The 25,625-nt window shown below is 39.4% G+C and overlaps 1 protein-coding gene across 1 annotated transcript in view; it reads right to left on the bottom strand.

Moving 5' to 3' along the window:
- unc5ca (unc-5 netrin receptor Ca) overlaps positions 1-25,625 on the bottom strand; it is a 157,167-nt gene that overhangs the window by 82,648 nt on the left and 48,894 nt on the right. The window contains exons 2-3 of the mRNA XM_079606544.1: positions 22,837-23,070; positions 306-449 (exon numbers count right to left, since the gene is read on the bottom strand). Coding sequence (XP_079462670.1) covers positions 306-449; positions 22,837-23,070 — 378 coding nt within the window. The remainder of the gene's footprint in view (positions 1-305; positions 450-22,836; positions 23,071-25,625) is intronic.

Here is a 25,625-nt window from a genome sequence, read left to right as displayed (position 1 = left end):
TGTGTGTGTGTGTGTGTGTGTGTGTGTGTGTGTGTGTGTGTGTGTGTGTGTGTGTGTGTGTGTGTGTGTGTGTGTGTGTGTGTGTGTGTGTGCTCCAGACTGTCTCCTGTCTGCAGTCTCTGATCTGCATAAACGCTCCATTACCTTCAGCCAGCTTACAGACTATCTCACAGACCGTGTGTGTGTGTGTGTGTGTGTGTGTCAATAAACATGAAGCCAAAGAGTCTGTGAATCTCCTGCAGTCAGAGCAAAGACTCTTCTCTCAAAAAAACCCTGTGTGTGTGTGTGAGTGTGTTTATACTCACATGCGATGCGGACGTGCACCTTGCGGCTCTTGGTTGTTCCTGCAGAGCTCCAGGCGACACACTGGCACCAGTAATCTTCCAAACCAAACAACTCCTCCACCTGCTGTCGGGAAATCTCAATCCGTGCTTCCCTCACCACCAAACCTGCACACACACACACACACACATCAGACTCACGGCGGCAGACGTTTGACGGTCAGCGTAACGTCTGGTCCACACTGATTGAGAACAAGCACATATTTTTGCCAAACTGAATAAAATATGCTTCCACATTTTAAATAAAATGTTTTCATGTATCCTAAACTAGGCAATCCAATGTGAATATCTGCATTAGAAGTATTTGCAAAGAAAGTGTAGCTGCATGAGTTTTGAGCGTGTCAGCTGATCAAAGAAGCCTCGGGATGGCTGTGTTTGCTTTTCTAACATATCGAGAAAAATATGCCAAGAACAATTCTTTTCATGTTTCTAACTAAAGAGGAGACAAGAATTTTGTGTAAACATTCCCGTCAAAAAGCATTCCAGCATCTCAAACAGAAGAGCGTGGCGTTATCAATCTCAAGGTCATGGCTTCGAACTGATGAACTGCATAGTTTAAAAGCAATTAAAGTCACTTAGGATAAAAGCGTCTGTCAAATGCATTAATGTGAAATGTGTAAAAATATCAGCTTCATGCCCAATCCTGCTACAATAACTTGAACTCTCTGGATGAGATGTCTGTTGCACATGTATAAATAATGAACCCCTCAATGTCTCCATGAAATATTCCCTGATAGAAATCAATAGTTCACACTTACCCTCCTCTGTGTTTATTTGTTTAGTGCTGAGGGGATTTGTGTGTTTATGGCACCATTTGGTGCAGAATGCTGGATGTGAACGGGAGAAACCTGTAGCCTTCGACAGAATAAGTGAAGTGAAAAGACACACACATGAATGTTTAAACAGACATCACTCATGGTCAAACAGCTATAAAAGAGGATTCACACAGGATGAGGTGAAGAATGATGATCTAAACTGTGTTTTACAGTCAACAACTCAATGCAGACAGACACACTGCAAAAAAAAAAAGTGTTGTTTTCTTTAAAAAAATATAACAACACATTTCTGTGAGAAGCAAACTTGCATTGGTTTTAAGACTTCAGGAAATATATCTTGAAGGAAGCGTTTTTTCGTGTCGAGATCATTTCCACAAATTGAGAAAAAAATTGGTTTCTGTCATTTTTCTTCTCAAATATTTTCATTTAGTTCAGATCATTTATACTGGAAAACAAGACAGAAATACTAATCTAGGCTATGTTTACACGGAAACGATCTGAAGAGAAAATGCAAAAGTGGCGTTGCGTTATCACTTTTTATTCTGCGTTTAGACGAGCGTTATGAGGGGGAAATCTCCGTGCATATGGTGACGCAAAAGTGTGTGAAATTCGATGTAGTGTGCACTCCAGGCGGCTAGGTGGCGATGTGAAGCACTGAGAGTGAAAGAGATGCTGACACTGTTTTTCATGTTTAATACGGTAAAGCTGCTGATTTAACCCTCTTTGCGTGTCGCTCAGAATTATAATTTTTTTGTCAATGATATTAATGCTATATATTTTAGTTTGATAATGTTTTGTTATTTTTCTGTACTAGTGCATGCCTGTGACGTAAACGCGTACGCGACGCCTTCACTGTCTAGCAGACTTTTGAGTTTTTATCCTTTAGACGGGAAAGCGATGGTGGAGCGTTTTTAAGATTTCCACTTTTTAAATGTTTATTTTCAACGTTTTTTTGTCACCGTCGCCGTGTAAACGAAAGGCACATCCGATCAAATATTTTTACGTTTTCACCCGCGAGCGTTCTCGTGTAAACAGGGCCTAAGAATAGCAGACTTTTGCTGCTATTTTTTGCTGACTTCCTGTTACGTCACTTCCTGAACGCGTTGTTTGTGTTTGAGCTCCGTCGATTTGATTCAAAATCCGGGATTTCTCTCTTTAAAATCACTTACAACTAATATTTTCTACTTTTTCTCACTGAGAAACACTGACGCTCAAAATATCGTAGTTACAACGCGGACTGTTGAGTAGACGCGTCTCAAACCGATTGACCCAATACCGGTCCGTTACACCTGTGGGTCGGACGGCTGAGCGCGTCTTCTTTACACTCACTTACAAACGAACATTTTCTACTTTTACTCACTGAGAAGCACTGCTGCTCAAAATCTCATAGTTACAACGCGGACTGTTGAGTAGACGCGTCTCAAACCGATTGACCCAATACCGGTCCGTTACACCTGTGGGTCGAACGGCTGAGCGCGTCTTCTTTACACTCACTTACAAACGAACATTTTCTCGCCTATCGTGCGTCTACATCACACCCGTACCATTAAAAAGACAGATTATATCCAAGATTTCAGTTATAAATTAGCGTTAATATTGATAGCATCACTGGTAGCGTCGTTGCTAACTTACTGTCCATCTGTTTAAATGGCGAATATATCAAATGTAACGTTATGTTGTCTACCTTTTGGTGCAGGTGAGGACACATTCGAGCTGCAGGCGGTGCAGTCTGAGCTGGAAGCTGTAGAAAAGCAGATCCGCGACCTTCTAGAGAGACAAGCCGAGCTAAGAGACCGGCGTTTAGCTCTTGAAACATCTCGCGTCGATGCACACAAATCAGTTAATAATCCGCAGACTCCGATTGCGTCAACACCGTGCGTCTCTCAGCATTGGTCCCGTGCGCCAAGGCGGTTCTCACAAGTTTCATACACCCCGGCTCCGAGGCGCCGTCACGAAGCTTGGGTTGTTTCGCAGCGGAAGACGCGAAGAATCTCTCCGCCCCTCCCGGTTTTCGAGATTTCCACTCAGAACCGCTTCTCCCCTCTTCGCGAAACGGAACGCGATGCTGTGATTATCGGCGATTCAATTGTTCGGAACGTCCACGCTACGTCAGGTAAAAGTAAGGTGCGTAGCCACTGTTTTCCTGATGACCGTGTTTCTGATATCACTGCGCGAGTACCCGAGATCTTGAACGGTGACGAGCGCGTCGGAGCTGTCGTCTTGCACGCAGGAGCGAACGACGTCAGGCTGCGGCAGACGGAGGTTTTGAAAAAGGATTATAGAAACCTAATCGAGACGGTACGCACCGCATCGCCTGAAATAACGATCATCGTGTCTGGGCCGCTTCCCACGTATCGACAAGGGCATGAGAAGTTCAGTAGATTATTCGCGCTAAATGAATGGTTAATGTCATGGTGCAATGAGCAGAAACTGCTCTTTATAAATAATTGGAATCTATTTTGGGAGCGTCCTAGGCTCTTCCGCGCTGATGGCTTACACCCAAGTAGAAATGGAGCGGATCTTCTGTCGGATAACATCTCCAAGACGTTAAAGACCGTCTGACTAGTTACCAAAAATCCAAATCACAGTCTCTGCTGCACCAAATTAATTGATATAAATACTAGTGTAGAACATTTAATAGAAACTGTGTCTATTCCTCGTTTAGTGAGATCAAATAATAAATCTACTGTAGGATCTAGGAAAAATCTAATTGTTATTAAAACAGAAAATCTCGCTATTAGTGAACAAAAACAATTTCTAAAGCTAGGTCTTCTGAACATTAGATCACTCACACCTAAAGCAGCTATTGTAAATGAAATAGTCACAGATAATAGCATCGATGTACTTTGCCTTACTGAAACCTGGCTTAAACCAAATGACTATTTCGGTCTAAATGAGTCCACTCCACCAGGATACTGTTATAAGCATGAGCCCCGTCTGATTGGTCGTGGCGGCGGTGTTGCAACAATCTATAGAGATATTCTTAATGTTACTCAGAAAACAGGTGACAAATTTAATTCGTTTGAAGTACTTGTATTAAATGTTACGCTCTTAGATGTAAGGAAAAAATCCCTATTATCTCTAGCCTTGGCTACCGTATATAGACCGCCAGGGCCCTACGCTGATTTCCTAAAAGAGTTTGCAGATTTTCTCTCAGATCTATTGGTCAACGTCGATAAAGCATTAATTGTTGGAGATTTCAACATACACGTAGATAATTCAAATGATGCGTTAGGGGCTGCGTTTACAGATTTATTAAACTCCTTTGGGGTCAAGCAAAACGTCACCGGACCAACTCATCGTCTTAATCATACACTCGATTTAATTATATCATACGGAACCGATCCAACCGATATAGATATCATTCCACAAAGTGATGGTGTCAGTGACCACTTCCTGGTAACTTGTATATTACGGACTACAGTACTATGTCATACTGCGCCGCGTTACCGACCAGGCAGAACAATCCTTCCATCCACCATAGATAATTTCTCAAATTGCTTATCTGATTTGTCTCAGTTACTGCCTGAACCCAAACAAACAGACGAATTAGAGGAAGTAACTAGCACTATGAGCACCATTCTCTCTAGAACATTGGATATTGTTGCACCCATTAGATTAAAAAAGGTCAGAGAGAAAAGTAAAGCACCATGGTACAACAATACTACGCATGTTCTAAAGAGAGAAACCCGTAAATTAGAGCGTAAATGGAAACAAACTAATTTAGAGGTCTTTAGAATCGCGTGGAAAGACAGTATGTCACGTTATAAAAAGGCCCTAAAAGCGGCAAGGGCTGAGCATCTCCGCAAACTAATAGAAAACAACCAAAATAATCCAAGATTTTTATTTACCACCGTGGCTAGACTAATAAATAAACAAACGTCACCTGACCAAAATATCCCGTTACAGTTTAGCAGTAATGATTTCATGAACTTCTTCACTGAGAAAATAGAAAGCATCAGAACCACAATTGTAAACACTCAATCTTCAATCGCGCCTTATAAATCAGCCTCAATTATCACCCCGCAAGAACAATTACAGCGCTTTACAACTATAGAACAAAAAGAGCTAAATAAACTTATCACTTCATCTAAAACAACAACGTGCTTATTAGATCCTATACCAACTAAACTACTGAAAGAAGTGTTACCTGTAGTGGAAGAGCCTCTACTCAATATTATTAACTCGTCTCTATCTTTAGGTCACGTTCCAAAAACATTTAAACTGGCAGTTATAAAACCACTCATTAAGAAACCACAATTAGACCCACATAATCTAGCAAATTATAGACCCATTTCAAATCTTCCATTTATGTCTAAAATATTAGAAAAAGTTGTGTCCGCTCAACTGTGCTCTTTTTTGCAAGAAAATGACATCTATGAAAAGTTTCAGTCTGGATTCAGGCCGCACCATAGCACTGAAACTGCGCTCGTTAAAATCATTAATGATTTACTTTTAGCTTCGGACCAAGGCTGTATCTCAATACTAGTTTTACTTGATCTTAGTGCTGCGTTCGATACTATAGATCACACAATACTCTTAGATCGACTACAAAATTATACTGGCGTTCAAGGACAAGCATTAAGCTGGTTTAGATCATACTTATCTGACCGCTACCATTTTGTCTATTTAAATGGAAAAAAATCGATCATAACTTCAGTAAACTATGGAGTGCCGCAGGGATCTGTGCTAGGCCCTCTATTATTCTCAATATATATGCTGCCACTTGGAAATATTATAAGGAAACATGGAATTAGTTTCCATTGTTATGCTGATGACACTCAATTATATATTTCATCACGGCCGGATGAAAACGCTAAATTATCAAAATTGACAGAGTGTGTTAAAGATATAAAAGATTGGATGACGCGTAATTTTCTTCTATTAAATCCAGACAAGACGGAGGTACTACTCATCGGTTCAAAAAACCGCCCACAAAACCTCTCACAATACAACTTTAACATAGTAGGATGTCCTGCTACTTTATCCTCTACAGTAAAAGACCTGGGTGTCATACTAGACTGCGACCTGTCTTTTAAAAATCATATTTCATATGTTACAAAAACGGCATTTTTCCACCTTAGAAACATTGCTAAGCTACGTAATATGCTATCAGTTTCTGATGCAGAAAAGTTAGTTCATGCATTCATGACCTCGAGACTAGATTACTGTAATGCTCTATTAGCTGGTTGTCCTGCATCCTCAATAAACAAGCTACAGTTAGTCCAAAATGCAGCCGCTAGAGTTCTTACCAGATCAAGAAAATATGATCATATAACACCTATCTTATCATCACTACATTGGTTACCTATAAAGTTCCGTATTAATTATAAGGTATTGTTACTGACTTATAAAGCCCTAAACGGCTTAGCTCCAGTTTATTTAACGGATCTTCTATCGCCCTATAATCCATCGCGCTCTTTAAGATCGCTAAATTCGAGGCTTTTGGTTATACCTAGGATATCTAAGTCCACCAAAGGAGGGAGAGCATTCTCACATTTAGCTCCAAAACTCTGGAATAGCCTTCCTGATACTGTTCGTTGCTCAGAGTCGCTCTCCCAGTTCAAAACTAGATTAAAGACGCATCTCTTTAACCAGGCATTCATATAAATGTTTTAATCTTACAGTTAAATCCGGCCTCTAGTTCATAACCGCCAGAGGAGAACTGGCCCCCGACTGAGCCTGGGTTCTCCCAAGGTTTTTTTTTTCTCCATTAGGTCACCTGATGGAGTTTTAGGTCACCATTAGGTCACCTGATGGAGTTTTTCGTTTCCTTGCCACTGTTGCCTTTGGCTTGCTCAGTTGGGGATATTCAATTTAATGAATCAATCAATATTACTATTGATTAGCATTACCAAACATGGACGTTTTATTATTATTTTAATTTAATACTGTGAAGCTGCTTTGATACAATCTGTATTGTGAAAAGCGCTATACAAATATTCTTGACTTGACTTGACTTAAGAAAATGAGAGAAAGTAAAGAATTTAAAGAGCAGGCTAAATTAAAAAAGAAAAAAAAACAGGGAACCAAATCTGCATTCCCTAAGGAAAGATCAGTGTCTGCAATAGTGATGCGCGGGTCGGCTTTTTTTCCAACCCGCGGGTCCGCATTTATGAAATTATTTGGCCCGCCCCAGCCCGCCCCGCACCACTGTATCTATTTTTACAACCCGCCCCGCACCGCACCCGCGACCATAAAATAGACATGCGTTGTAATGGAAATGAAAACAGCCTTTATTACAGCCTGAAAGTGCAGAAACATCGCCATGTTAACTGACAACAACAGACGATTATGAATATGAATGAAATGAACCATAAATCACGTAGCCGAAACTGCTGTTGTCTCCTGCTGCAACTATTTCTGAGAACCGGTCCCAAACATTAGATTTAGCAGCCTGACCTTCTTTTCTTTTAATGATGTAAATTCCCGACCTCAACATCTCCCTCACCTCGTCTTCCATCTCCACTTTTATTTCTCCTTATTTTGTAGCTGGCGGTGGGAGCTGTTTGGCGCGCCGCTTTCGTGACATCACGTGACGCCTCGCCTGGGCACATCACGCAATATGTTGCTGCGATCTTCATATTGTAAACTTATCAAATAACCTAATAGAATATGAAAATATATATTCCCAAATATTTCATATAGGCTAACATTTTTTTATTTAGTTTTTAATGACCCGCCCCAACCCGCCCCGCAAATAAAGTGACAATTTCTTTACCCGCCCCAACCCGACCCGCGGGTAACCCGCGGGGTCCGCGGGTTATGAGACGACCCGCGCATCACTAGTCTGCAAGGCAGCAGAAGAATAAAGTTGTAATCCTAAATTCAATTATCATGACACTCACATCTCAAAACACTTGTTTTCTGTCGGCCGTGCCTGAGAAACACTACATGGTGTGTTGTGAAATGCAAGAAAGAAAAGACCAATCACAAATCAGTATGCAAATAAATGTAAGTAAATAGACCAATTGCAAAGCAGCATGCAAATATTACAGTCACTGTCAGTTACAATTTGCATGCTAAACATTCTAGCAAAGTAACTTAGAGCTTCTAAAAAATTATGTTAAAGAAACACTATCCATCATCAATCCTTCTTTCAAAACGTGTTTTTGTCATACCCCTGATTCACTATGGTAAGCCTGTTATAAGTGTTTATATTTTAGACTTGTCTTCGCCCATGCGTGTCTCGTCATAAAGTTGCTCAAGCTATTTTGATATTTTTGGTATAGGTTAGTTGTCACAACGACTGAAAAGTTTGACAAGGAGCAGCTAAATCTCAAACCTACAGGAATCACCCGTTTAAAAAACAAACAGAGGAGAGTCTGGAGGGAAAAAGAGCGACAGAACTCCTAATAAAACAAGAATCAACATTGGCTTGGCTTTTCTGAGATGTGGAGAACTGAGGGATTTGAAATGTTGTAAAAACAACACAAGATATGTTTTTATTACTCAGCAGGTGAGTAAGGTTTTATTGAACAGATAAATTGCTATATAGCTCTAACAGAGTTCATTGTAAAGAATTATCTATTGTGAAGCTCATTTAATTATGGTTGTTGTAGCGCTGTGCTGGATTTTATTTTCAATGAAGTGCCCTGTGTATTAACGGGTAAAGATACAGTAACGTCTTCAGCTAGTCAGCTTTATGAGCAGTCGGATAACCATATTCATCCACACAGTAACAGAGCAGAAGCACAACCAAAACAATGTTCTTCCGCAAAATCTAAGCAGTTTTTTTTTTTTTTTTTTACCGCTAGAGGGTCAAATATTACATAGTGTACCTTTAAAATATGAAGTTTGAAAAAAAATAGCCAGCATACCTCATGCTGAAATTATCTACAAAACAAAGTCTTTATGTTAAGTGACTATTAGTGAGGTGAAGTAATAGCGGACAAAATATAAATAGATCAGGGCTGCGTTTCCCAATAACGTTGTCTCTTAGCGCGCTACGAAGACTCTTAACTAAAGGTATACCATTTATAGGCATGCTCCCCGAACCATACCGGGATATATCTTCTTACGTGCGACGTTACCTGGCGCTGTCCATGGCAATGCTGCTGAATTTGAACTATTATTCTCTCGTGCAGGGGCTGCTCCACTGCATGTGAGAAAGTTCTTTATAAAAGAAGCAATTCAGAAATAGTTGAAATTGCACTTATTAGGACTCGTGGGATATTATAAAAAGAATCATCCAAACTATAACAGCCTAGCCTACATGTTTTAAAATTGTATCATACAGTATATTGCTGCGACAATAACCATTTAATTTTTTTTACGTGCTTTCTTCTCTTTCCCATTTTTTGTTCGCTGAGGGGGAGCTGCGATGAAATATTGTTCTTGTAAATACTTTCCAGCATTTCAGTAATAAAAGTGTAGGCTACATCTTATGTACGGTGCTCGGCAGTGATCAAAAAAAAATTAAACAGTGAGTTTTTAATCTCTTCTTGTAAACTCAGCAATTAAATTACCACACGACCTGTTTGTCAAAAAACAGTAGGCAATTTTAGGCAAAAAAAACAGGGATTTTTACTGTTGGGTGTGAAAAAACACTGACATTATGGATTCGGACGGCAATAAAATCACCGACTTACCCTTGTAAATGTTTAAAATACCATACGAGCCCATGAGAAACAATTAGCGTCCGAATAGCATTTAACTGACAGTAAGCTTTCAAAGCGCTCCGCGGACGGCGCCGTCTTTTAGAACAACTATTCGCTGTATCGCTGCCATAGTTTGAGCAAACTCCCCACCACAATCGTTCCCTTTACATAGACTATTAAGCCTTTAATGGTTTGCCAGCTGATGTACCTTTGGATAATATAATTAATTGTGTAGTGCAAAACTCACAGGTTGCTTATTGGTCAAGTCTCTGTGATATTCTAGTCACGGGTCGCTCCTTCAATGTAAGTCTGTTGGATGTTTTCACCTGTTTTATCAGATAGTAAAGTAACAGCACTCCTCTCCTACAACACACATGATTTGAGGAATTATTCATACCTGGAGCTCAAACACTGGAGTATGACACACTGAACCTTAACATAAAGGGCCCTATCCTGCACCCAGCGCAATTGACTTTGTACACGACGCATAATCATTCCTATTTTACACCCGGCGCACAGCCGACTTTTCCCTCCACAGACGCACGCCGGTAAATTAGGGAATGAACTTGCGCTCCCGGGGCGGTTCAGCGAAGAGGAGGCGTGTTTCGGCGTAAAAGTTCCCTGGTGATATTTTGCAGTTTCAGAAAACAATTCCGCCACAGACCAGGAAAAACCTTGCGCGGGAAAAACCTTGCGCGTTAGTCATATGCTATTTTAAGGGCGCATGCTTGGCCAATATGTAGCGTGTGCACAACACACATACACTTTGATTCTCTAATATAAACGGACGCAGCAGTTTTCATTTTTGCAAATCATAGCTACATTATTACAAGGAAACCAATTATTTACATTATTACCATTATTACAAGGGAAAGCAATGTTGTGTCCAAGATGTGAAAAAAAATAGCCATAAATCTAGCTTACAGATTTACCCAAATTATTATACGCCTGTTTAACCAAAGCTTATTTGGGTGTGTTTCTCCATCATCCTCATACAATGTAATTTCTCTGTGTTTTACGGCCCTGACGAGAACGTCGGTCTCCTCGGCTGTGATTCGCTCCTGGTGTGTGCCGGCAAATCCGCCGTTATAATAGCAATCCGCCGTGGAACAAGCGCGCCGGCTCTTAAAGGGAATGTGAGAGAACGCTCTGATTGGTTTATTTCACGTTACGCCCAAACACACACCTATGAGTAATGAAGCTACTTCAGACCAACACATTTTAGATTTGTGTCGGGCGCAAGAGTAATTTATCCCGCCGGTATAATAGCAACAGCGCCCGAGATCCACCCACAAAGTTACTTGCGTTTCGCGTTTGATACTTGCGTTTCAGATCGTTACAATAGGGCCCTAAGTGTTAGAGGTTTGTTCAAATCACTATGAGCAGTAGCAACAGTAATGGTGCCTTAAAAACACCCCTAACACTAGACTGTTGAGTGAATTTCAATACAGCACTGACTTGCAAGCATAAAAAGACACACAAAGCATGTAAAAGCATGCGCGCACACACACACACACACACACACACACACACACACGTGTGTAAAAACAGACAGAAAATCAATGACAGCAATAATGGAATGTGGAGCATTCACAATAAGATTTGTAAGCACACACGCTTTTGTTTTGGATTATTGTGAATATGAATTTAAAACTGGCAGCAAACTGAATTCCTGCTGAATTTCTCTTTGGGACGTCTGTCACGTTCAATTTAAATATATATTGATATAAAAATATTTTTTTTCTTCGAATTATAATTATTATACATGCAGTTTTTTTTATACGAGCTCGAATTAATTGATATTTGATATTTAAATATTTAAATAATTAAATTAATTTAATATTTGTCCTATAGTAGTACTATCAGACACCACATAATAAATTATTCATTTCCAGAAATCAGTGGAAACTTACTTGACTTTGTGAATGTGTTTCTGAATGGCATTATATTGCATGAACATGTTAACAAGTCTGTTTAAAGTCACCATGAAATCAAAGTTGACAATTCTTATTTTTTTATGGAATATTGCAATATTTATCATAAATAATGTATCCATGCACATTAATATTTTAAAACAAATTTATTCATGTGCCCTTGTAATCTTTAAGCAAAATAATCCTCCCTCTTGTAGCGACATCACTTCTTTTCTCTAATGACGAGGGCGGAGCAACCTGTCACTCATATGAGATCGACCAATAGCAAACCACAACCATCCAATCAATTCCCCCCAAAATCAAGTCCCGCACTAATTTTTTTCTTGTTCAAGAAGCCGTTTAACTCTCACAATAGAGAAGAAAAGACTATTGCAACTTCAGTTTCATGTCAACTCTAAACTAGAGCGCAGCGACAAGATAATGAGTCTCATTTTGAATCTTTTGCACTATATATATACACACACAGACACAGAAAACACTCATCAAACACACTATGAGTCGATTACACACCAGCATTTCATGGCATGGAACAGATTTAACCTTGTTTACTCACAATCGCCAAAATGAACAATGAAATTGATTCATAACGATATTACACCACTCCAAATAGAGATACATAGCGATGCCAGAGGGAGCTTACAGCCGGCGAACAAAGACAGGCCTGGACCAACCATGAGAGTGAAAATCTAATTAAAAGCATAAACTATACCTCTCTTGCTCTTTTTCGCTCTCTCTAAATCTCTTTCTCTCTCACACGCCATCATTTTTTATGATAAACGTTAACTGTCGCACATTAAGGCCCCTCGATAAAGTTCCACGACAGTGTTTGGAGCAGCCGGTCCCATAATAACTACACGCTCTGACCCCGAGTAATATCCGAGGTGTGATTATGACAGTAAAGTTTCCACCACAGAGATATTAGAGCAGAATTACTGCGGCGGGTTGATATCAAAGATCCATTAGAGTCATTAGCTCAATAGGAGCTTGTTAACCTCTGCGTAATGAATTGAGCTCTCCGCTCGCCCACACCGAGAGCGGCTCGTGTCGGTTTCTCCTGCGGTGAGGTGATTGCGCTTCAGCCTCAGCCAATACATGCTATTCTCAGTCTGAATGATTGAACGTTAGTGAAGGGCTGCTAGCTTTCCTAACCTTGAAATGCACAGCGGTGTTTCTTCAATAGCAAACATTAGGTCCATACGTGAACGTGAATGCTTGCATTCCTTTTAATTCTCACATACATGTTGCATTCTCAGTGCTGCTGCAAACCAGTGCTATAGCAAACATTAATATTATTCCACAGCTAGTTTTCTCATTCAAGTCAGCTAGTTAAAGTCAACAACAGGTTCATAAACTATTCAAATGTTTGGGGTCAGTAAATTAATTAAAGAGGTGGTTGAGTATGATTTCACTTTTCTAACTTTAGTTAGTGTGTAATGTTGTTGCTGTTGGAGCATAAACAACATCTGCAAAGTTACAACGCTCAAAGTTCAAAGCAAAGGGAGATATTTGCTTTTAAAGAAATCGTTTTTTAAGAACTACAACAAACGGCTGGTAGGGACTACACGACATTCCTCCCGGGTTAGCAGAGATGTAGGCTATATAGTAACGAAGTAGAACTACTAAAACTTTACCTAAAATTCTCGGGACAGGAGCATGTGTCCAAATTTTAATCTTAACCGTTCTATTTCATCAGAGACGATCTGTAAACAGGGCTTTAAGTGTAAAATACCGAACTTGCCCTTTAAGTGTGGTGCTTAAAGAGCACTTCAACTTCTACTCAAGTCACTGTTTTAATAGAGCACTTGTACTTTTACTCAAGTATGGGTCTCTAGTACTTTATACATCTCGTGACATCACTAACCCTAAAATGTACATAAACCCCGCCCCCGGAACACGATTTATAGATTATCATGACAGAATATGCTAATCAATGACCAGAAGATAACTACACATAAGCTAAAAGAATCAACTAACCATTCAGAAATGTCCTGTTGCTTCTACATGTTGTCACTTCTTCTTGAGTCTCTCCATTATTGTCTGACTCCGGTTTGAACATAAACCTTGACATTTTCAGTGCATGTGTGTGTGAGGTAAAAGGACACAAGCTTTTGAAGCTCCGCCCCCTGTGCCGGGAGCAGCAGCTCATTTGCATTTAAAGGGACAAACACAAAAACGGTGCGTTCTTGCTCACCCTCAAAAAGTGACAACTTTAACATGCTATATATAAATATCTGTGGGGTATTTTGAGCTAAAACTTCACATACACACTTTGGGGAGTTCAAAGACTTATTTTACATCTCGTGAAAGGGGCATTATACCACCCCTTTAATACTTTTATTCAGCAATGACAATTAAATTGATCAAAAGTGACAAAAGACATTTAAAAAATCTTTCAAAAGATTTCTATTTCAAATTAATTATGTTTTTTTCCCCTTTCTATTCATCAAAGAATCCTGACATGTCATGGTTTCCACAAAACTATTAAGCAGCACAACTGTTTTCAACTTTGATAATAATCAGAATTGTTTCTTAAGCAGCAAATCAGAATGATATTAGAATGATTTCTGAAGAATCATGTGACACTGAAGACTGGAGTAATGATGCAGAAAATTCAGCTTTGATCACTTTACAATATATTCATATAGAAAATTACTTTAAATTGTAATAATATTTCACAATATTACTGTTTATACTGTTTTGATTAAATAGATGCAGCCTTGTTGAGCAGAAAAGACATCTTTCAAAAAACGTTACCGAGACCAAAATGTTGATAGATAATCTAGCAGATTATTCACTATACCTGGCCACAAAAGGATGGTAAATAATTAAAAATCTTCAATTGATGTCTATCATTAAATCATCTTCCTAAATAGACCAATACAGCAACCAATAATGCTAATAATACGGCAGCATTAGTCTCTCTGCTGCTGTCATGAGCTCTGCAGCACTCATGCTGTTTATATGATGGTACTGCAAGTTCAAGATTTCTTAAAACATTTTGGAAGTGGGGAAAAATTACTTACACCTGTACTTGCACCTTTCAAGTATGAATTACAGCATATTATCTTTTGACTATCACCAAAAGTGGACTTGGATCACACACTGTTCTTGGCTTATACTTTGTATTCTGTTCTCACATTGTCGAAAAACACATTTATGCATTTGGCAAATGCTTTTATCTAAAGTGACATTGCATTGAAGATATACGCTATGGAAGCGTGTTTCCGCCACAGAAAAAAAAAGGTAATTGCGACTTTTTTCTCTCGCAATTGCGTGTTTAAATCTCGCAATTCATACTTTTCCCCCATCAGAATTGTGTGATATAAACTCTCTTTTCTCAGTGGCGGAAACAATCTTCTATGATAGTAAGTATGTCGTAAGTAATACATATTATCAGTTCATGCCTTCCCTGTTGATTGAACACATGCTGATTCTAGGGCCATGTGAAGGATACTGTTTGAGCCACAGGACTGTGACCAAAAAACAAACAGACACTGTCATTTACTCACCAGATTTAACAACACTCTTAAAACAACAAAGGTGCCAGGAATAACCAAAAACCATGGTTTCTAAGAGTAAGTCTACATGAATAAAAGCTTTTAAAAAAGCATTTTTGTTCGTGTGAAGAATCTTTAAACAGCCTAAAAACCTTTTGTGCAAGGGTTCTTCAAGGTTCTTCATGGAACCATAATGCCAATCAAAAAACTGTATTTTTAAGAGTGAATATCTTATTATTTGTCTAATCGTTTCTCTTGAAATCTTGTTTCTTTTGTATAATCTGTTTAAAAGTCAATTGACCCTTCGCAGGGAGTTTGATTGACAGGCGATCTGACCAATCATAATCCGCCATTTTGTCCGACAAAGCAGTCAGGAGAGATAGTAGATTTACATTGGAGGATTTGAACTTGAGAAGCGGAGTGTACTGATGTCTTTCCGCGGTTAAAACAACATTCCTTCTGATGTTCATTCATGTTTATTTGATACTATAAATGAACTAGAAGGAAGAGATGATCGGTTCACGAGCAGCTATAACTGATGCTCTACAGCGATCTGACAGACACATTAAAGAGCCACAAAACGGTATTTATTGTTTAAATTTCTTTAAGAACTGACCAAAGTTGAAAGTGTTGTCAGTGTCCTCTGCTCCGCGATGTATATTTCCATGCGTGAGTGGTGTGGTGTGAGAGCGGCGTAGCTTGTCAGACATAGCAACAGTAACTAAAGGGGGCGGGTCTTTGCGAACGGTCAATTAATATTACGTTACTGCCACTATTAGAAGAGAACAAAATTTGAGCTGAATTGCATTGGATAAAGTCAAGTCAATTATTTCCATATAGAGCTTTAAACAATAAACAGGAAAATAATTATCAATGATGCAAACAGAAAATTCTGCTGTAAAGCAGAATAATAAATTTGCAACATATGTATTGTGAAAAGCGCTATGCAAATAAATGTGAATTGAATTGAATTGAACATTGACACCGTTATTGAACTAAACTGAATCCACACATAACTATACTGAGCTGAATAATGACACTATTGTCTTCTGTAGAGCCACTTTATACAGTAGATAAATTGAATTTGTTTCATAATTGATGCTGAATAATGACTCTTGACTTCCGTACAGCTGCTTTACAGCTAAAACTAAATTTGTTTCATGATTTATGCATTTTGCAACTGTTATTTTCCTGGTTATCACCATGAAGCTGCTTCGATACGATCTGTATTGTATAATCACTATATTATGTGATTTGACATTCAATGACAGTCAGTCATCTAGGTTGTGTCTCTGGCCATAGTTGTTGGTGACTATAGCCTTAATCTCAGTGTCATATAGCAGTCATATAAAAAATCCTTGAGAGCTCTGATAACATTACATAAAAACACACAAACCAGTGTGTGTCAGTGTAAGGGTGTAGCCAAGAACAGGCAGGACAGGCAGTGAATGGATTGATTTATTTCTTCAAAACAATAAATTATATACAGGGGCAGATATAATAAAAGTCATTTCAAAAATAAAGTCCATATAAAAATCAAAAACTGAAGCTGGAAGTTAACTGAAACTAACAAAAATAAATCTCCCCTGTTAACAAAATAACAAACAAAAATACTAAAGGTCAGCAGATCATGATGTTACTGGGTCTGGACTGATCTGACCTCTGATACTTCCACCACTGCTAGATATACCCCTTAGTCTCTACCAAACAAAAATAGAGGTAATCATCAAAAGAAAACGTTCCCCAATTAACAATAATATTTACAACAAAATATACACTGTATCGTACCTAACAAAATACCATCAAGTACTTAAAGCACAATACACAACCTACTCCAAACAAACAAAACAAAATGAAACTAAATGAAATCAAATAAAAGATCCCCCTCCGATTTGGATTACGATGGTACAGTCCAATTTCCTCTGGAGCAGTACAAGTTTGGAGGCTGATGCCCCGCCTCTCCCTTTGTTTGCTGACACATGGAATGCAGCCGTTCACTCCATGGACCAGAGGAATCTAGGACTCAGGTAGAGTTTAACAGCAAAGAATATTAGTAGTGTGCACCCTTCTATATATTCAAACTTTAATAAACTGTTAACTTGATAAGTTGTCCTGTGTTTATTTCTTATACTAGGGGAATTAATAAAATAAAACAACAAACCATATTAAATTAAACTTCAAAATAACCAATTTAAATCATGGTAGAGTTAAATATGTGAGGTGAGCTACGCACCCGTCACACTCTCCCCCACCTCCGGTTCCTCGCTCACATGGCGGGAAAGGAAGTCAGCAGTAAGGTTCTCTCGTCCTGGCCGGTGGAGAACCGTAAATTGATAGGGTTGCAGAGACAAATACCAGCGGGTTATCCTGGCATTAGTGTCCTTCATGTTGTTCAACCATTGGAGTGCTCGATGGTCAGTCTCTAAAGTGAAATGCCTGCCCAAGAGATAATATCTTAAAGAGTCCAATGCCCATTTCACTGCTAAGCATTCCTTCTCAATAGTGGAATAGCGCACTTCCCTAGGAAACAGTTTTCGGCTAATATAAGCCACAGGGTGATAGTTTCCCAGTTCTCCCTGAAGTAGCACTGCTCCTAGTCCAACTCCTGATGCATCGGTTTGTAAAACAAATGGTTGATCAAACTTGGGACTGTGCAACACTGGGCTTTCCTGTAGCGCTCCTTGAATGTCCTGGAAAGCTCTCTGGGCCTGCTCCGTCCACTGAATCTGATTTGGGCAATTCTTCTTAATCAGATCTGTTAGGGCCGCAGCTCTCGAAGAAAAATTGGGCACAAATCGACGATACCACCCAACCAATCCGAGAAAAGACCTCACCTGTTTCTTGGTCTTAGGTAGGGTCCAGGACTTAATAGCTTGCACCTTCCCCACTTGTGGCCGGATGACCCCATTCCCCAAGACATACCCAAGGTATTCAGTCTCTTTCTTTGCCAGGGCACATTTACCAGGGTTGATTGTTAGTCCTGCTTCTTGTATGCGTCTTAAAACCATCTGCAAATGCTTCAAATGCTCTTCCCACGTTTCACTAAAAATCACAATGTCATCAAGGTAGGCTGAGGTAAAATCAGACAAGCCATGCAATACCTGATCCATTAGTCTTTGGAAAGTGGGCGGAGCCCCATGCAGGCCAAAAGGCATAGTCGTAAAATGATGCAGGCCCCAAGGAGTCCGGAAAGCAGTCAATTCCCTGGATCTGGAACTCAAAGGCACTTGCCAGTAACCTTTACATAGATCAACAGTGCTCAGATATTTTGCATTACCCAGCCGTTCAGTCAATTCCTCAATACGAGGCATCGGGTACGAGTCAAATTTCGAAACGGAATTCAAATATCGAAAGTCAATGCAAAATCTTGTAGTTCCATCCTTTTTAGGTACTAAGACCACAGGACTGCACCATTCACTTTTGGAAGGTTCAATCACCCCCAAAGAACTCATCAAGTCCAATTCCTTTTTAAGGGCTGGAAGTAATCTTTCAGGTACACGATAACTCAGTCTCTTTGGAACGGCATCTTCTTTCAAGATGATGTCATGCTCTACCAGCTTTGTTCGACCAGGCTCCTCCTGGAACAATTCAGGATGACACAGAGACTGAAGTTGCTGTTGCTTGGACTCAGAGAGATGATCTAAATTGAGCACTGCAGAATTCTGAACAGGAAAATACTGCTCTTCCACCTCTTCCTCATCCTTCACAGACCGAATCAGCAGACATTCCTTCCGAGGGGACCATTCTTTCAAAAGGTTTACATGCAGAATTCTCTTCGAACGGGCTTGTCCTGGAGTTGAGATCTCATAAGTTGTAGGTCCCAATGGCTTGAGTATTTTAAAAGGCCCTTGCCACTTGGCTAACAACTTACTGGACACTGTGGGCAACATCACAAGCACCTGTTGACCTGGAACAAATGAACGAGTTCTTGCAGACTTATCATACCAGGATTTTTGTTTCTGCTGAGCCTCTGCCATATGCTCTTGAGCTAAATTTGTCATTCCTTGCAATTTTTCATGCATTGCCACGACAAAGGATGCAACATCTATTTCTTCCCCCTCTCCCTTCTCACCGGCCCAGGTCTCCTTTAACAGTGACAGTGGTCCTCTCACATCGTGGCCATATAACAATTCAAAGGGTGAGAAACCTGTTGAGGCCTGGGGTACTTCACGATATGCAAAGAGCAAATAAGGCAACCATTGATTCCAATCTGCACCGGTCTCATTGATGAATTTACGGAGCATACTTTTGAGGGTTTGATTGAACCGCTCTACTAATCCATCCGTTTGAGGATGGAACGGCGTAGATTTCAAGCCCTTTATGCCCAATAACTGGTAGACTTGCTTTAAGAGGTTTGAGGTGAAATTGGTCCCACAATCAGTCAGTATCTCTCTAGGAAATCCTACCCGAGAAAACAATTGAATCAAACAGGTAGCTACTTGCTTAGCTCCAATAGTCCTCAAAGGAAACACCTCTGGATACCTGGTAGCATAATCACTCACCACTAACATAAACCTATGCCCTGCTCTACTTTTCTCAACTGGACCAACTATGTCCATAGCAAATCGTTCAAATGGGACTCCTATAACTGGAAGAGGATGAAGAGGAGCTTTAGAGGGGAGTCTATTAGAGGTCAACTGACACTCAGGACAGGTTTTACAGAATTTTACAACATCAGCTCTAAGGCCAGGCCAATAAAAATGTTTCTTAATTCGAGCCAGCGTTTTCTGCCTACCCAGGTGACCCGCCCAGGGAATGGAGTGACCCAAACCTAGGACTATATTTTGAACTGCCTTAGGTACCACCATCTGTAAATCATCTCCCTGTTGTCGATACAGCACGTTCTCTTGAAGAACAAACCTCTCTACTACTCTACCCTCTACAGACTTCACACCTTCTCCCTTACCTGTCAAAATAGCCTGTTGATACAGTGAAGACAAAACAGGATCAGTTTGTTGCAACTCAGCCATATTACTGGGAATCTTAAACCCAACCAATTCATCCAGCTTTCCACCCTGTACCTGACCCTCAGTTTCCACATATCTGTACTTCTCCTTCCTTCTCTGCCTTCTCGATTTCCTTACTTTAACTGGACCAGCTTCCAGCTCAGCGTCAAAGAATGGAAGACTCTTAAAGGTTTCAGACTCATCCATAGACTGCCTAACCTGAGCTCGGGTCATCACCATACTACCAACAGAGTTACCAGGCAAAAGGTTCAACAGCAGAGGAAAATCTTGCCCTAAAATCACAGGATATGGCAATTTTTCTACTACTCCCACTTTCAACAAATAAGGTTGCTCTTGTACCACCACCTGCACTTTTACTGTAGGGTAAATCTGCTCCTCACCATGAACGCATCTAATGACAACACTACCTTCATTCTCTTCTGAATACTTTGGCACCAAATGATTTTCCACCAGCGTCTGCATACTACCAGTGTCTATTAATGCATTCACCTTTTTCCCATTCACTTCTACCGGAACAGTCAGGCTCTGCGGTGGAGTCCACTTTTCTATTGGTACAGAACATATTTGGGAACTCTTAACAGATAGCTTAGGACACATTGGCTTTTTATGCCCTTCCTGTCCACAATAGTAACAAATGGGCACCTGACTAGACTGAGGTAGAGGCCTAGAGAACTGACTATCTATAACCTTAGGCTTCTTACAAGAGGAATTAAATTTACCTTCACCTCGACCAAATGTTGACAAACTCCTATTTTCCCTATTCCCTCTTTGAGCAGAATACCAAACTTGGGAACGAGAGCGAGCAGCTACAAAAACATCAGCCAAGGAAGCCGCCTGAACAGCTGTATCAGGGTTGTGTTCCCTTACCCATACTTGCAATTCTGGTGAAAGCATTCTCAAATACTGCTCTAAAATAAGCACTTCCCCCACAGCCTCAACAGTCTTCCCCTTGGGCTGAACCCATTTTCCATACAGTTCTCGAAGTCGTACATAAAGTTCTTTTGGAGTCTCATCAGGCTCAATCTCTAATGACCGGAATCTTTGACGGTAAGTTTCAGGATTAATGGCATACTTGCTTAATATGGCAGATTTTACTTTGTCATAGTCTAACGTCTCCTCAATGTCCATGTGCACAAAAGCACTCCTAGCCTTACCAGTCAATAAGGGAACTAACCGAAGGGCCCACTCACTTGTTACCCACTTACAGGCCAGAGCTATTCGTTCAAAGGTGGTGAGAAAATGTTCAATGTCATCTGAATCTTGCAATTTCTGCAACTTGGGCTCAATCATACCTCGGACAGGATCTGGAGCAACGACCACTGAGGCATTGGACACATTCTCTGGCATCTCGGAAGGAAGATCAGGTCCTAACAAGCCTCCAGGATCAGGGGTAGTGCGAATATCCACTTCCTCCCTGAGAAGGTTAAATTGATGCTGCATTGTTTTCCAGCGTTGCTCCTGCCGAGCTGCCTCCCGCTCCATTTGGGCCTCTTGTCGCTGCTGAAATGCCATATTTTTACGAAACATCTCTGCCAGGTCCTGCAGAGTCAGTTGACCAGGATCATCAGCCATCTGTGAAACTCCTCCAACTGCCGCTGGCTCCTTCACTAACTCCTCCACCGACACTGCTTCATCTCGTTGCTTGAACTGTGCCAGTTTCTTTGGAGCCATATTGCCACTACTCAGCACTGTCCTTTACTGGCACATCCCACCGCTGCCACCATTTGTAAGGGTGTAGCCAAGAACAGGCAGGACAGGCAGTGAATGGATTGATTTATTTCTTCAAAACAATAAATTATATACAGGGGCAGATATAATAAAAGTCATTTCAAAAATAAAGTCCATATAAAAATCAAAAACTGAAGCTGGAAGTTAACTGAAACTAACAAAAATAAATCTCCCCTGTTAACAAAATAACAAACAAAAATACTAAAGGTCAGCAGATCATGATGTTACTGGGTCTGGACTGATCTGACCTCTGATACTTCCACCACTGCTAGATATACCCCTTAGTCTCTACCAAACAAAAATAGAGGTAATCATCAAAAGAAAACGTTCCCCAATTAACAATAATATTTACAACAAAATATACACTGTATCGTACCTAACAAAATACCATCAAGTACTTAAAGCACAATACACAACCTACTCCAAACAAACAAAACAAAATGAAACTAAATGAAATCAAATAAAAGATCCCCCTCCGATTTGGATTACGATGGTACAGTCCAATTTCCTCTGGAGCAGTACAAGTTTGGAGGCTGATGCCCCGCCTCTCCCTTTGTTTGCTGACACATGGAATGCAGCCGTTCACTCCATGGACCAGAGGAATCTAGGACTCAGGTAGAGTTTAACAGCAAAGAATATTAGTAGTGTGCACCCTTCTATATATTCAAACTTTAATAAACTGTTAACTTGATAAGTTGTCCTGTGTTTATTTCTTATACTAGGGGAATTAATAAAATAAAACAACAAACCATATTAAATTAAACTTCAAAATAACCAATTTAAATCATGGTAGAGTTAAATATGTGAGGTGAGCTACGCACCCGTCACAGTCAGGGAGGGGGTTATCTATCTCTCTAGCAGCACCTTTAGCAATGGAAACCATGAATAAACCAGAGCTATCACGTTTTTATTGCACCTCAGAAAAGGCCATAATGTTTCCGACCCATAAACGAGAGTGATGGTGAATGAAGTGTGTGTGTGTGTGTGACTGACCCGACGTCTCGTCCACCCGCTCCTCTATCGTGTGCTCTCTCTGATGGACCCACTCGCTGTTGCACTTGAAGTAGATCTGTGCGGCTGGCGTGGCCGTGCAGAAGAGATTGACAGCTTTGTTCTTGACGATGTAAGCGTCCTCCGGCTCCAGAAGGAAGTGTGGGAGAGGTTCCGGCGGGTCGCTCGGGAAGGTCTCTGGCAGCTCTCCCAAACCCAACAGGAAGTCATCATCACCTGGGACAAAAACACAACACAGACAGCGTGAGCCTTAAAATCAGCATGAAATTGAAGTCGTGATAGTCTTTTCTTCCCTATTGTGACGTATATCTAAGTGAAACGGCTTCTCGAACAAGAAATAAATTAGGGCGGGACTTGATATTGTCCATGGGGAATTGATTGGATGGTTGTGGTTTGCTATTGGTGGATGTCATGTGAGTGACAGGTTGCCCCGCCCCCACGCCAGTAAACACATCATCAGAGAAGAGAAGAGATGACGCTGCAAAAGGGAGGGAGGGATTTTGATTAACGACTATAAGGTCGCATGAAAAGAAAAAAGATGTGCACAGATAAATCATTTATAATAAATACTGCAATAATAAGAACTGTCCATTTAGATTTCATGGTGACTTTAAGGAAGTGAGTGGGGAAGCAGATTAGATGATGGATTTCCAAAACATCAATTCCAGCACATCTGGCATTATAAGTTATGTTCACTATACTGTTCAAAATGTACAAGGAATGTTACCAAAGATTTCTATTTCAAAGAAATTTGGAAAAGTACCATGGTTTCCACAAATAAGCAGCACAACCGTTTTCAACATTGATAATAATCATAAATGTTTCTTAAGCAGCAAATAGAGTGATTTCTGAAGGATCATGTGACACTGAAGACTGGAGTAATGATGCTGAAAATTCATCTTTGCATCAATACAGCTGAAATTGTAATAATATTTGCGCAAATAAATACAGCCTTGGTGAGCATTAGACTTCTTTTAAAAACATTAAAAAAAAAATGTCCAGCTTTTGAATGGTAGAGTATAGCCTAACTGAAACACTATGAAATGAGTATAAGTTAGTTTTAGAATAAATAATGCAGAATAAACTTCTGAACTTTTGCAACAGAAACTCCCATTACGCCAATTTATTCACAAATATCATATTTCAGCCTCTTATATCTCTCGTCTTGGGTCCGGAGAGGCTTCACACACTCAAACTGGTGCAGGGCTGTTTTTGGGTCTCATTGTGAAACAGGATCTTACGGTTGTCTCCAACTGATCCCTGGTTAATGGAGTAACTGATGGTTATTTTTAGCTTCCAAGTTCAAATAATCATGACGTTATGAGATCTCTCTTATACTCTCTCTACCATTCGTCCTCGTTGCTTTGAGTGAACAGACTATTAAATGAACGAACAGATGAATAAATAAATGGACAAACAAACAAATGAATGACTATGAACTAATGAACAAACGTGAATGAATGAATGAATGAACAAATGAATGAGAGATTATGTCAACAAACAAATCGATTAACATGAATGGACAAACTATTGAATGAACAAACAAGCACATGAACGTGACAGACAAACGAACAAATATGTTGTTAATGAACAAATGAATGAATTTATGAACTAAGGCAAGAATGAATAGATGAATAAACAGATAAATCAACAAACAAACAAGATTGGATGAATGAACAAAATTCAATGAACATGAACAAACACTTGAATCAATCAACATGAAAGTAAACAGACAAATGAACAGAACAAATAAACTAATGAATCAATAAATGTACATGAGTGAATAAATGAAGGAACAGACAAAAGAACAAACAAGTCATGAATTAACAAAATAATGAATGAATTTATGACCAAATTAATCAGCAAGAATGGATTAATGAACTAATCAATGAACAAATGAAAGAATATGGGAATCAATAAAAAATAATGAACACGAATGAACAGATTTATCAGTTAACAAACTACTGAAAGAACACACAAATGAACAGATGAACAATAACTAATGAACTAACTAATGAACATATGATGGAACTAATGAATGAATGAAAAAAAATAATGAAGATGAATGATCAAATGAATCAAACAATAAACTAATGAATGAACAATCAAGCAAATGAACACGACTGCATAAATAAATGAACAGGCAAAAGAACAAACTTGTATTACATCAATAAACTAACAAACAAACTAAAAAAGAGCAAACTAACTGATAAACTAATGAATGAATCAACAACCATAAGAATGAATGAATGAATCGATCAGTAAACTAATGAATCAAAGAACACAGTAATAGAAAAGTGAACAGAACAACAAATAAACTAATGAACGAACAAGTATATTATGAATTAAAGAAGAATTAAACAAGAATGGATGAATGAACTAATTCATGAACAATGTGAATGAACAAAAATCAATTAACATGAATGAACAGAATAATCAATTAAACTAATGAAGGAATGAACATACAAATGAACAGATGAACGATTAAAAGAACAAACTAATGAAAGAATTAACAAAATAATGAATGGATGAATCGATATACAATTAATGAATCAAAGGAACAGGCATGAGGGAACAGGCATATGAATTAAAGTAATGAATGAACAAATTGTGGAATAAATGAATTAAGTAATAAACTAATGAACGACTGAACAAAAAGCAATGAACATATGAACGAATGGATAAATCAACACACTAATGAACCAAAGAAGAAATAAACCGATAAGTGGACAGATTGAGCCTGACTGAATTAATGAATGGAAATATAACAA

This window comes from Phoxinus phoxinus, assembly GCF_949152265.1.
Source record: "Phoxinus phoxinus genome assembly, chromosome: 3".
Classification (NCBI taxonomy): Eukaryota; Metazoa; Chordata; class Actinopteri; order Cypriniformes; family Leuciscidae; genus Phoxinus; species Phoxinus phoxinus.
The sequence above is the reverse complement of the archived record's forward strand: the minus strand, read 5'-3'. Positions and strand labels throughout refer to the sequence as shown.